Source organism: Podarcis muralis, chromosome 17 (genome assembly GCF_964188315.1).
Source record: "Podarcis muralis chromosome 17, rPodMur119.hap1.1, whole genome shotgun sequence".
Lineage (NCBI taxonomy): Eukaryota > Metazoa > Chordata > Lepidosauria > Squamata > Lacertidae > Podarcis > Podarcis muralis.
The window spans coordinates 4,074,078-4,087,747 of NC_135671.1; the positions used below are offsets into that span (position 1 = coordinate 4,074,078).

The window sequence follows — 13,670 nt, forward strand, 5'->3', positions numbered from 1 at the left end:
TCTTTCTGGGGGAGGGGTTTTGACACGCAAGCAAAGCAGCTAGTAAGCTTGATCTTTATTGATCTGTTGCAACAGGGTACTCCCTCACACGCAGGAGAGGAGGAGGACCCCCAAAATTGCTGTGCAAGGGCTTATAAAGACTTTTTGAAATTCCCATCCTGTAGATCAAGACCACCCCCAGAAACATCATCCCACCTACATCACATAAATTTAAATGTTGGTTTTCTCTTGTCCTTGTTTATCTCCTGTCTGGCAGGTTACTTGATTGGATTTCCTGGGGAGCCTGGCCAGTCTTTTGTAGTGGTAAAATACTTATTTCCTGGGCCAGGTCACAGGCTCACACCTTATTCAAACAGACATATCCTTGAGACAGGATTTGTGAGGAAAGAGACAATGGGGAGGCTTTTCCAGTTTAACCTTGCAGAGAAAGGATTTGGTCAGTTTAGGAATCAAAATGGTTCCAGGTTGGTCTTCCTGTGTTGATCTATGTATGTGCAGTTATGAACATTACCATATACCTAAGACCATAAAATTCCTATCACACAATTACACACACATAATTAACTAATGTTGTGCTGTAGTTGTACTTGCTTCTTTGGTAAGTTGAATAATCTTTTATCAGTGTTTTAAAAATTACTTGTCCGTCAGTGCTAATACTACTGCCATCCTAACGGGTGGGAATTGACCTACAATGGCAAAACTGGGGACATTCATTCACACATATGAGCCACCTAATTGGAACTGGCAGAGAGTTGTTGCCCTTTGAACCCCCAACTCTGCCAGACGACTGGTTCTGTTGGATCACATCAGATTGGCTTGCCAGATCTGTCTGAGAAGCTAAAAAGCAGAAACAGCCAGAAGACTTGCAGAATCTGTTGCTTTGCCAACCATTCAGCGCTCAGCAAGGCAGCGGAATGTAGGTCCAAGCCCCACATTGGGCACAAAAGGCTCCTGCACAGCAGGGGGCTGGACTAGATGACCCTCGTGGGCCCTTCCAACTTCTCTTCTCTTCTCATGAGGCGGCCAAAGTATTGGCGTCTCAGCTTCAGGATCTGTCCTTCCAGTGAGCGCTCAGGGCTGATTTCCTTAAGAATGGAGAGGTTTGATCTTCTTGCAGTCCATGGGACTCTCCAGAGTCTCCTCCAGACCATAATCCAAAAGCATCCATTCTTCGGCGGTCAGCCTTCTTGATGGTCCAGCTCTCACCTCCATACATCCCTCCATCCTTTCGCCCCTGGTCAAATCCTGGCTCTCTCCAGTGACCTCGACACGCAACTCTCCCTCTTCCCAAAAGAAAACCCCCAAAGCATCAGAGAAACGGAAGCTGAGATTTCATGCTCCCGTCTAATAATTAAGGCAGGTCTGGGAGAGCACCGTCGAAGTATGCAGATGGAGTAGGGCGCTGATTGGCTGCAGGGCGGGGGAGTGTCTCTTTCGGCGGCCAAGAGCAGGTCCGGCGTGAGCGCCTATTGGCTCGCCGAGCTGGGCCGGCAACAATGGAGGGCGTGGCCAGGGCCAGAGGGACCGCCCCCTCCGGCCGCCTATAAAGGGCGCGGGGCAGCAGCGCGGCTCCTGCTGCAGCAGTCGTTCTCCGAGCGCCGGCGGGAGAGGCTCATTGGCGCGGACGCTCCCTCGGGTGGGCCGTCGATCCTCGCTCCGCACGCTCCGTCCAGCGCCCCGGAGGGAAGGGGTCTCCCCGAGCCGAAGCCGGCCATGTGAGTAGCAGCCGGGCTGGGTGGCGGGTGGCGGAGCCCGCCCTGCCCTGCCGCGGTCCGTCCTGCGCTGCGCTGCCGCCTTCCCCTGCGCGGCTGCGGCACCTGCCGAGTTGCGCATTGCAGCACCCGCTCACCCGCCCCCGCCCCCGATCTCCTTCCCGCCGTCCGTTCCCGGCTGCCCGGGGCTGAAGTCAGATGGGGCGCCGATGGCGCAGCATCCCGCCCCAGGTGGCCGCGGCTCTCCGGCCAGCTGCGCTTTTCCCCTTTATTTTTTCGCCTGCCGCAGTTGCCCGGCTCTCCCCTCTGTCTCCCGTGTCCCGCAGCGTCGCTTCCCATTCGAAACATTGGCTGCTCGTCGCGAAGCGGAGGGCGGCTCCGTTGTTTGTGCGCGCTAGGAGAAAGGGAAAAGATTCGCGGGGATGGCTAGGGGGGGCTTTTTCGCACGTGACGGCGCCTGCACGTGTGAATGTAAATATGCGGGAACGCTCGAAAGCAAGGTGGTCAAGCGAATGCGGGTTTTGCGGTTGGGGCAAAGCAGAAAGTCGCCCAAACCTTTGGGTTGGGTGTCATGTGTGACCGAGGCGGTTCTGCCTGGCATGTGCCACTAGGGGCGGGGGAAGGGAGTGCGGAAACCTCCTTTGCATGAGCTTGTGTGTGGAGGAATCCGTCGGAGCTCAGCAAAATTATATTAAGCTGACCCTAGAGATCTCTGTAGCAGATACTGAGGAGGGCTAGAGAAGAGAGACCTGTGGTTTTGAGACAGAAGGGTGGTTTAGAGTAGAAACACTCAGTTTTGTCTCTGCTTTCCATTGGACTTCTGCAACTATGAAGTATTTGCCATCTCGGGTGAAAGCATGCCTCCATCCATGCCCTTTTATCTGTGGCCCAACCAATGGCTGCCCAGTGGTGCTGCCTCAAACACCTTCTGGCAGATTGTGCTAGACTAGTCATTGGTCCATCCTGGTACCTGCGTTCCATGCCCACAGTTGCCATGCAAGAAACCCAGCCTTTCTCTCAGAACTGGGGCTTAACTGCTAGTTCCCCTGACCTCTCCTCTCTCGCTGCAGGAAGGAATTGTTACCGCAGCAAAAGCCCAAGGATATTGGTAGCAAATTTCTCCTGTGGCAAAAAATGGTCCAGCCTTGTGACACAGCAGTTATTTTGTGTTTGCTCACACCTTAACAGACCCTGGGAGCTTGCTGGGTTTCCCTGGATGCTGAAGAAGCCGTTTGACCTTGTTTGCTGCGACGTTTGCTCTGACGGTGTAATCGCAGCCACAGTAGTACAGAGCACTTCACACAGGAAGCCTTACAACAGCCTTTTATGGGAGGCCAGTCCTCCCATATTGCAGGTTGGGGATGCTTAGGTGGACAGTGGCTTGCCTGCAACTGCCTAGACTGTTGCTGAGGTTTCGTCCTGGGCTCATAGCTCATACTTGCCCATGATACCAGCTGTGTCACCCTGATTTTATCCCTCATGGACAGGTGTCCCTGGCAGGTCACAAACCAGTTGAGGAGCAGTAAGATCTCACAGCATTGTTGCTTATTATCAGCTGTTTGTATTCTTGATTTCTATCTCAATTGGCGTGTTTAGCTTCAGTTGCAATCTCTGTGGCATTTCCTAGCTTCAGAGCGTTAGATGAGCCACACTAGATCAGGCCAGCGGTAACCCAGCCACATGCATCTGGGAAGTTGTAAGAAGGGTATAGAGGCAAAGATTCCTGCCTCTGTTTGTCCCCTAGCAAGCTAGTCTTGACAGAGATGTTTCCTATGAGCATAAAGGTCTACTTTGGCTGTCATGGCATGTGGATGTGGAGACCTGTCTTCTAAGCCAGAAATGGGGGACCTGTGGTCCTCCAGATGTAGATTAGCGAATCGTGTAGATCCATCCCAGTCAGTATAGCCAGTAGTTAGGCATCATGGGAGTTGTAGTCTTACAACTGTTGGAGGACCACAGGTCCTCCATCTGTGCTCCAAGCCATCTAAGCTAGTGGTCTTCACTGCGTCTTGTACAACCCTTTGCTTGAAGTTCTTCTTGGGTGACCTTGAGTTCCACGGTTGGACGAAGAGAAAAGCTTCTCTCTCTACTGTGCGTAATCATCTCATGTTTTGAGTCTTTCTTTTGGTTTAAGGAAAAGCAGTTGGTTGCTCTTCACTTTCCTTCATGGGGAAAGCAGCCCAACTCTTTGATCATTTTTGGTTACCCTCTTCTGTGTCTTTTCCAGCTTTAGAATGCCCTTGGCTACCTTCTGTTCTGCTAGGAAGACAACATTTGGGGCTGTCGTTTCTAGTTGCAGTTTAGTTGCTTATCTCTGTGGCTGAGGGCCTCAATGTGGCACTGTGGGTATCTGGATGTCCTCAGCCACGCCCTTGGTGCCCACCAAGGCACATTGCCTCTCCAAGTTTCCAAATTTTTAATGTTTTTTTTTCCTGGGTGGGGGTATTGTTTTTGTGGGGTGTTTCCTGCTTTCTTCTGTCTGCATCTTATCTGTTGGCAGGGATGTGCTAATCTTTTGCTTGTTTGGGGGCGATGGGAATGTTCTGAGCACCAGCAGTTTTTCTTTTGGGGTGCCCACAGCAGTCATTTAGCCTCTCCAGAAGTGCCCCTATTACCCCCAAAGGTTGGGGACATCTCTTCGGGGCGAGCACCGGACACGTGTGACAACTTCTTCTATACTATGTTTATCTACTGAAAATAAATATTTATTATTTTCAGTAGATAAACATAGTATAGAAAAAAAGATTAATATAAAGACAAACAATAAATAAAAGAAAAAGAGAAAAAAGATACATACAGCATATTACCACTTAATTAATTAAAATTAAGTACCATCCATCTTCATAAACATAGTATTTGACTTCCTCGAATCTCTTCCATCAGAATTTCTTAGTAATTATATGTAGCAGTTTCCAATATCAGTGTTTCAAAAGACCATATCACAGTCCTAAGCATATTACATAGCTTTCCTTATTGTACATTTTCTTATTTATAAATTTAATTCCATTTTAATCCTAGGCCTAATTGTTTCTTTCAAGTGGTTACATATCTTTAATATTAGTGTGACCACTTCTTGCACCTAATTTGCCTCCACAGGTCTGATCCAGCTCAGCAACCAGGGACGGGGCAAGAAGGGGAAGAAAATGCTGGAGGCCCCCCTGGAGCACCCCCAAATTTGACCAGCAATCGCCGCCTGCAACAGACCCAAGCGCAGGTGGAAGAAGTAAGTTGCTTAACCTCCTGAGCTGTTCTCATTGGGTCTTCATGCCTTCTTCGTTTCCAGGTGAATTCAGCTGTCCCTTTTATTTTCTTTCTCTCTCTCTCTCTCTCCCCCCCCCCCCCGCCTCCATCCCTCTCATTCAGGTGGTGGATATTATGCGTGTGAATGTGGACAAAGTCTTGGAGCGAGACCAGAAGCTATCGGAATTAGATGAAAGAGCAGATGCGCTCCAAGCTGGTGCTCAAGTATTCGAAAGCAGTGCAGCAGCGCTCAAGAGAAAGTATTGGTGGAAGAACTGTAAGGTGAGCTTTGGAGGGAGGGGGGAGCGCACAGCAATTTTACACTGGTAGATTGAGACAACAGTCACAGTCCTATTGTGCTGCTGTTTCCTGAACTGGAGGGGGAGGGCCCATCTATTAGAAGTAGAATGAATGCTCTGAGATTCCAGGTTCAATGCCTAGAATATCCAGAGAAAATATATGTATGGGTAGCAGGGCTGGGGAATAAAAAAATCTGTGCCTGAGACTAGAGAGTTGCTGGTAGTTGTAATAAGGTAAAGGGACCCCTGACCATTAGGTCCAGTCGTGACCGACTCTGGGGTTGCGGCGCTCATCTCGCTTTATTGGCTGAGGGAGCCGGCGTACAGCTTCCAGGTCATGTGGCCAGCATGACCAAGCCGCTTCTGGTGAACCAGAGCAGCACACGGAAACACCGTTTACCTTCCCGTCTGAGTGGTACCTATTTATCTACTTGCACTTTGATGTGCTTTCGAACTGCTAGGTTGGCAGGAGCAGGGACCGAGCAACGGGAGCTCACCCCATCACGGGGATTCAAACTGCCAACCTTCTGATCGGCAAGTCCTAGGCTCTGTGGTTTAACCCACAATGCCACCTGCGTCCCTGGCAGCTATAATAGACCAGCCTTAATCAACCTGATGTTCTCCCTGATGTTCTGGGCTCCTAGCTCTCTTCAGCCCCAGCCAGCAGATCTAGTGCTTGGGGATGATGGGTACTTACAGTGCCGGGGGGTGGGGGTGGGCGGCACCAGGTTGGTGGTAAGAGGCTTAGCGGACGTGCGGTCTCACTTGGTGCGAGGAATCTTTTAAAATTCCCACCTTGGTGAGATGTCGTGTCTGCGCGGGGTGCTGTGTTGAAGAATGTGTGAGCTCACGGTGACTCTTCTCCCCAGATGATGATCATGCTGGGAGTGATCTGTGCCATTGTGGTCATCGCAATTGCACGTAAGTACCAAGGGGGGAGCCAGGGGGGACTGGGCTTGTGACCCCTCCCTGTGCACCGGATAAACAGCACCGGCCTGTGGGTGTGAAAAACTCTACCTGCTACCTCTCTCCTCTGAGTGATGCTGAAGACCAGCCGATCTGTGACCCTGGTGCCTTCTAGGATAATGGGGTTGTTTTGCCTGCTGGATGAGGGCAGAGGCATGACAATAAGGGTGGGCCTTCCTTTCCTTGGGTGTTCAGTGTGGGAGGCTTGGTGTAACATGCCCTCTTGTTCTCTCCCCTCTTTTCCTTCTGTTGCTTCCTGTCCCCAGTCTACTTTTTTACCTGAGAATGTGGTCCCTTCCCTCCCTCCCTCCCCAGTCTGCAGCCTCCTTTCCCCATCTCCCTTTCCAGTCCCAGGTGTTCCTCCTCCCTCCTCCTCCTCCTTTCCTTTCCTTTCTCCCTTCATTCTGGCTTAGTCATCAGTTTTCCTTTTGGTTCTGTTTGCCTTCCATACGAGACTTTAACGCACTGTTTCCAGATTTGAGTTGATTCCCCCTTCACAGCTGCTGCTGCACCAGCCTCTGAGCAGGCCACCTCACCTTGGAGGGTGGCAGCGGGACGAGAGGAGGAAATGTGTGGGGTGGTTGAGTGACACTTGCGGGTTGGAGGCCTACTCTAGGTGTCCGCTTCTCTTGCACCTCTCTTGCCGTGTGTTTGCTTTGGGATAGCATTACTTACATCTCTACAGGTGGCGGGAGGAGAGAGGAGGGGCGAGCCCCCCCCCAGCACCAGGGAGAAGATTTGGATATTGTGACCCCAGGATAGTGTTCCCTTAATGTGAGGCATAAGCTCATGGTGTTTGCTCTGTCTGCAGAAATTCTGGTCCTATGAAGACTGGACATCTCTTTGCAATCCTTGGGCAACACTTGGCCTCATGAACCCTAGAAGGAAAGATGTTGGTTTGACCCAGGCTCCTCTGCTCCGGGGAGCAAGCGCACCATTTGTGGAGGCTTGGATTCCCAGGATAGTCAGAAGTAGGGTCAGATATGCGCATCTTGCAGTTCTGCGGCCATGTGGTTTGCTGGAACACTCCGGCACTTAGATGGAGATTGCTATTCAAACAGCAAGTCCCAGACTACTTGCTGCTTAGCTGGATCCCAAGTCCTGCTGCAAAACAGTAGCAGCATGTCCCTCTTTGCTCTTAGGGAGTCGTAGAAGGGTTTCCTTCTAAAAAGCAGGCCTGCTGTTCAATGACAGGCCTGAATTCTTACCTAGTTTTTAGGCTTCTTGGGTCAGAGGTGGTCACGCAGAATGCCAGTGTTTCCAGGGACCGCTTGAATGCAGATTCACATACATGCCTTTCATCACTCCTGTTTTTGGCCGTCACTTAATCATGCTCCCAGTGGTGAGCATGTGTGTATGAATTCATGCTTATTTTGCCACCTGACATGCTATGGAGGTGCTGTATTGATCCTGATTGGAAGAGAAGCCCAGTGCAAATGGGTTTTAAATCTGCTTTAGAGTGGGTTCTGCCATGCCTGCCAGTCGAAGACGCAGGAAGTGGCGTAGCTATGAAGCACAATCACAGAGAGAGGTCTTTGGGTGTCCCAATATGGCTCCAATCAGAGTTTGGCCAGAAAGAGAACAGTGTTGAAGGGCGGAAGGAGATATAGAGACTGCAGTGCTCTAGGACAGGGATGGTCAACTAGAGGCCTGGGGGCTGCATTGCGGCCTCGGACAAAGCAATATGATCTGGGCCCTTCAATGTCTTAACCCAGGAATACTCTCCCCATAGCATGCTGTGAAGGTGCTGACTCTTTTTGCATGCCCACTGCCACGCACCAGCATTTCATTTGCAGAGCCCATCTCCTTGATCTCCCCCCACCTCCCCCCACCTCGGGGGATGCTTAGAGGAGAACAGGAACGCCGAAGCTCTCTGCTGGTTTGGATAAACCTCTCCTGCCTCAGCGGAGCTGTGCTGGCGGAAGCGCAACACACCTGAAGAGGATCCGGGGTCCGTGTTTTGTGACGCTGCTGCTGTCGCTTTGGGGAGGAAACACAGTAAGGTGTTTAAAGAGGCCTCTTGATCTCTTCCGGACAAGATCTTGGTTTTGATCTGCTGCCGTCTGTATTGAGAGAAAAGCCCTCCCGGCTGCTTTCTTTTGCTTCCCTTGTCTGTTCTCATGGATGTTGTACGTTTTGCCTCTATCTCCCTGCCCCCTTGTTACCTCTCCACTTGCTCCATCTCTTTATGCATGGGCAAAAAAGTTTACCCCCTCCCCTAGGCCCTCTGTGCCTAAAACAAGGGACTTTCTTTCTCTATGCAGAGGACTTCAGCCGCTTTCTCACGCACGTGTGGTTTCTGTCTTTGTAAGGAACACAGCCGTAATATTTTTCCCCTCTGGCATGTGTCGATTTACCAGCTCATGTACTCTTTAATCTCCGCCAACAAACACTCCTCTGCCACCCAAAACGAGTCTGCGTCCTCTGTCCTGAGTGTTAGCGAGAAGGGGGTTGCTGCTTTTAAAGTGGGAAGGGAGAAGAACCCAGGTACAGTGGTACCTTGGCTCCCAAACGCCGCAAACCCGGAAGTAAGTGTTCCAGTTTGCGAATGTTTTCCGGAAGCCGAACATCCGACGCGGCTTTCTCTTGAGTGCAGGAAGCCGCGCCTTGGTTTTCGGATGGTTTTGGGAGTCAAACGGACTCCCGGAACAGATTAAGTTCAGAATCAAGGTACCACTGTACTTAAAATGTAGGCCATAGCACCCCCTGGAAAGGTACCCTATCTTTAACGCTGTAGGTCGTAGGTGAAGAATGTAGCACCTAGACAGGAGCAGGAGATCTTGCAGGCCTAGTTTACAGCACAGCCGGGTCCACGTCCCTGCCTGCCTGCCTGCAGCAGCAGCCATGCTGTGCTCATGCAGATCCTTTGCTCAGTAGACTGCGGTCAAACCTGCACCCTGGTAGAAGGAACCTGCGATTGCAGCCTAGCTGGTGCTTGCGTGGTTCTATCTCATGCTTTGCACTTGTGGGTGGAGCACGTTTGTCAGGAGGTTGGCCACAGCTGGTGTCGACTCTTCCATCATGAAGGGCTTATGAGCAGCCAGCAGAGGCCGGAAGGCTTGCTATAGTGAGAAACGGCCTAAGCTAGGGCAGCTCCTGACTGGGACCTCAGATAGCCATACCGTGCTTTGTTCTTCCTTGTCCTGCCTTCCCTTATCTTAACTGGCATAATGCACCTTCTGTTTCCTTTGCATAAACGAGCTAAATTCACTGAAACCATCAAATATGAGCAGAATAAAGTGTGTCAAGATAAACCAAACACCTGGCCATGTAATTTTCCTAATCGGGATCTCTTTCTGGCACTATGGAAGTCAAGTCTTGTAGAACGACCACCTGGGGTGCTGCAGTTGAGAGGTCTGAGCAGGAAAGCTCAGACTAGACTATCTGGAGGCTGCATTGGGGTGTGTGTGTGTGTGTGTATGAGAGAGAGAATCAGCGGTGGTCCCTCACTCTGTGAAAAATGAAGCTCTTTCCCCTGAAGTGACACGTAGGAGGCCAAATCGCATCTCCGGCATGAGACAAGAGGAGACCTAAACACAACATTTATGCTGGCAGGGCAGAGTCTTGGGTACAAGTGTAACTCGAAGTAGTGGGAGAAGCTCCACTTGCACTACATAATTGGTAACTTAATTTTTGTACCATGTCTGTTCAACGAAGAAAACGTGTGACTGGGCTGCTGCAGAAGGAAATGAGAAAAGCACTTCAGGGATGTTATGCCATATGCCACAACTCATGCCATTGCTATCCTTGTAGAATGTTGGCCACGTCTGGCAGACATCTAGCTCCCACCATCCTTGAACATTGGGCCTTACTGCCTAGGGGTTGAAAGGAGTTGTCAAATGACACTTGGAGGCTTCCCCGGTGCTGGTGCTGCTGATGGCATGGAAGTCGCACATGAAGGTCCTACGCAGCAGACATGTAACACTAATGTATATATTTGAGGGTACAAAAATCTTGGCAATGCAGTCGTACCATGGTTGACTAATGCCTTGCAAGTCAAACATTTTGGCTCCTGAACGCCACAACCCCGGAAGTGAGTGTTCTGGTTTGTGAACATTCTTTGGAACCCGAACATCCGGTGCGGCTTCCTGCAGCCAATCGGAAGCCACGCCTTGGTTTCCGAACGTTTTGAAAGTGGAGCAGACTTCTGGAACGGCTTTTGTTTGGCTTCCAAGGTACGACTGTCCCTGTCACATAGATATTGTGGCCTATGAAAATAGGACTGTTTCCTGCGTACTTGCATTGCGTGTGGTCTTACTCAAAGGGTTGCTGCCTAAATCCCCCCCCCCCCATTATCACGCATTGCTGAAGGATCTTCTGTCTCTGCTGTAGGATGTCTTCGTTTTCTCTACAATCTGTCCTGATTTAAATGCAAGGAGTGTGTTTGTTTTGCTACAGATGACGCTGGAACAGCAGAACTGTCCTACAATATATTAAACAGTTCGATATCCCAATCCCTAGCTGCAGTGTATGAAATGGCAGGTTCCATCTTAGTGTGGGCATGTTTAGCAAATCCAAGCAGCATCTGAGCTTGGGCAATTATTTAAATACTGGAGTGATGGAAATAGGGCTGAAACTGGGAAAACGACAACTTGCGGTATGCTAGTATACCCAAATAGTTGAATTTTTTTTTCTGGTAAGTCACCATCGCTATCTCATAATTGGATTATGTGCATGGAATCCTGCCATCATTGTAACTATGCAGCTTCCTGCTGAAATGCTGAATACATCACCAAGAGGATACATTAGGGTTGCCTGACGACAAAAACCAGGTGTTTTTTTATTAAATAATAATAAGTACAGGAAAAATGGAATCTGCTCAGTGGGTTCCTTGCGCTGTGTTGGCTCCTGCAGTTGTTCAAGAGCAGCTGAAGTAGGTATAGGATCACTAAAGGGATCTCTAAAACATCCTTTTCAACTACCGGGGGTGGGTGGGTAGTTTGCAACAAATGTATGTGTGCCAGGGTCCCAAGTTGTCTACCTGCAATCTGTTGTGGTGCTGTGTCAGTACAGCAGCAAGCAAGCAGTAAATACCTTGAGGCAGTAAATACTTTGCAACGCCAGAGGGAGCCCTGGCGGAAGAGCAGGACACCTGCTTGCCGATACGGGAAAGAAATAACACAGAACACTGAAACTTACGTCTTCCTGCAGGCTGGACAGTGCAATTTTCTGTGGGTAAGAAGCACTAAACTTTTAAAATCAGAGGGGCTGTCTGAGAAGATCCTTGCCTTCCTTGGCTCTGCAGGACAAATGCAGGTGCAAGACCAGAATTGGTGAGAGCACAAGCAGAGGGGATGTAAGCTCACCTTCCCTTTAGTGCAACTGTGGGGAACATGTGAGTCTTGCAGATGCTCTTGGCTTGCAGCCATCCCTGGCTACAGACATTGCTGGCTGGGACTGATGAGGGCTGTAAGTGGGAGGGGCTTAAATTCAATTGTAGAGCCTCTGCCTGAAATGCAGGCTGTTCCAGTTTCAATTCCAAGCGTTTCCTGCTAGGGCTGGGAAGTGTCACTGTCAGTCAGTAGACAGATCCAATGGTCTGAGTGTATAAAACAGCTCCCTGCATGGTCCACCAAACAGCTGATGGGCTGCAGGTTCTTTACCTCTGACTTGTACAGTTACATACATTTAGTGTGTGTGTGTGTGTGTGTGTGTGTGTGTGTATACACACACACACATAACCTCTTTAATGCAGACCTGTTTTCCTAATGCCTCTGCACCTATTCTGTTCTTTGTTTGCATCACACTACAGTGGTACCTCGGGTTACATACGCTTCAGGTTACATACGCTTCAGGTTACACACTCCGCTAACCCAGAAATAGTGCTTCAGGTTAAGAACTTTGCTTCAGGATAAGAACAGGAATCGGGCTCCGGCGGCATGGCACCAGCAGGAGGCCCCATTAGCTAAAGTGGTGCTTCAGGTTAAGAACGGACCTCTGGAACGAATTAAGTACTTAACCTGAGGTACCACTGTATTAGAAATGGGGAAAGGGTGCTGAAGCTCATCCTCCTGGCTTCTAGGAGTTACATTGTGCACTTACATCAGTGTTTCCCAAACTTGGGTCTTCAGCTGATTTTGGACCACAACTCCCATCATCCCTGACTTGCTAGCTAGTAGTCCCAAAAAGAGCTGGAGACCCATGTTTGGGAAAACACATAAAACAGCAAGCATGTTGTGAGCAAAAGCACCTCCCACCCATTAGAAGAGTGATGAGGCCAAGATCCAAGCAGGACCCAGATTCTTGCTGAACTCCAGGTCCCCAGAGGCAGTCTGCAAAGAGGCTGAATGTAAAGAGGCCCCTGAAAGGGATAGCACAGCTGGCCTGAGCTCTAGCAGCTTCGGAGCTAACCTTTGGCCTTCTAGATAGTGCTTGGCTACAACTCCCAACATCCCTGACCATTGGCCACGCTGGCTGGGACTGGTGGAGTCCCAACAACAGTCAGAGGGCTGCAGGTTAGCCACCCATCATAAGGTACCCTTGGATGTGCTTAATGGATTGAGTCTTAACAAATTCGTGGACAGAGGTTGGTAAAAGCAGCACAGTTTGAAGCATCCAAGCTTTGGACTCTTCATATTCTTAGAAAGGGACTGTGGCTCATCGACCTGGGAAGGTAGCCCATCTAGGAGAAAGATAACTCTGACCCTAATCCTCTGCTGCCTTGGGGGATATCTTTGGGAGAAGAAAAGGTTGAGGAGTAACCCTGACACAAATCCAGAGACAGGTCCTAAGACGGTTGGATGCCACCTTGTATGCTGCCTTCTGGCAAGCCCTCCAACCAACCTGGTGCCAAATACAGTGCTGTACTTTCCTTTGGACCCCATCAATGAGGTCAAGAGGGGAGGTCTGGGCAGACCAGGACCTCCATACACACTTCCCAGGCTTGACTACAGTGGTTTGACTACACCCCTGGAGGCGCACTCCATGATCTCTCAAGGCCGATGGGTACCAACAACTGATGTTCTAGAACAGGCTTCCTCAACCTCGGCCCTCCAGATGTTTTGAGATTGCAATTCCCATCATCCCTGAACACTGGTCCTGCTAGCTAGGCATCATGGGAGTTGTAGGCCAAAAACATCTGGAGGGCCGAGGTTGAGGAAGCCTGTTCTAGAAGATTTACCTTTGAATGGACCAGAACAACATCCCGTGTGTGAGATAAGTGAAACTGAAAGAAGCTAGTCCCCCCTAAACATCTGATCCCACAAGGTAGGTTGTTTCCCATTAATGAGGAGGCACACTTCATTGTTCACACTCAAATATTTAATTCGCACATTTTTTTTTACCAGCTCCTTGGTGTTCCTGCTGTGGTATAACACCATTCAATAGTGTTGTGTGCCTAATCAGGGCTGGGAAGGTAGGTCATGTGATGGTCCTTGGATTCTCCTGAGTTGCAATGGGGCTAGCATTCCCTTCCTTACCTTCTCCCTCCCTCCCTCCCTCCCTCCCTCCCTCC

General features: G+C 50.1%; 1 protein-coding gene across 1 annotated transcript; it reads left to right on the forward strand.

Moving 5' to 3' along the window:
* The first annotated feature begins 1,407 nt into the window (after positions 1-1,407).
* VAMP1 (vesicle associated membrane protein 1) lies at positions 1,408-9,476 on the forward strand. Its single transcript, XM_077920989.1, has 5 exons — positions 1,408-1,715; positions 4,809-4,935; positions 5,076-5,234; positions 6,121-6,172; positions 6,484-9,476. Coding segments are annotated over exons 1-5 (357 nt in total). The 5' UTR covers positions 1,408-1,713; the 3' UTR covers positions 6,501-9,476.
* Positions 9,477-13,670: the final 4,194 nt, after the last annotated feature.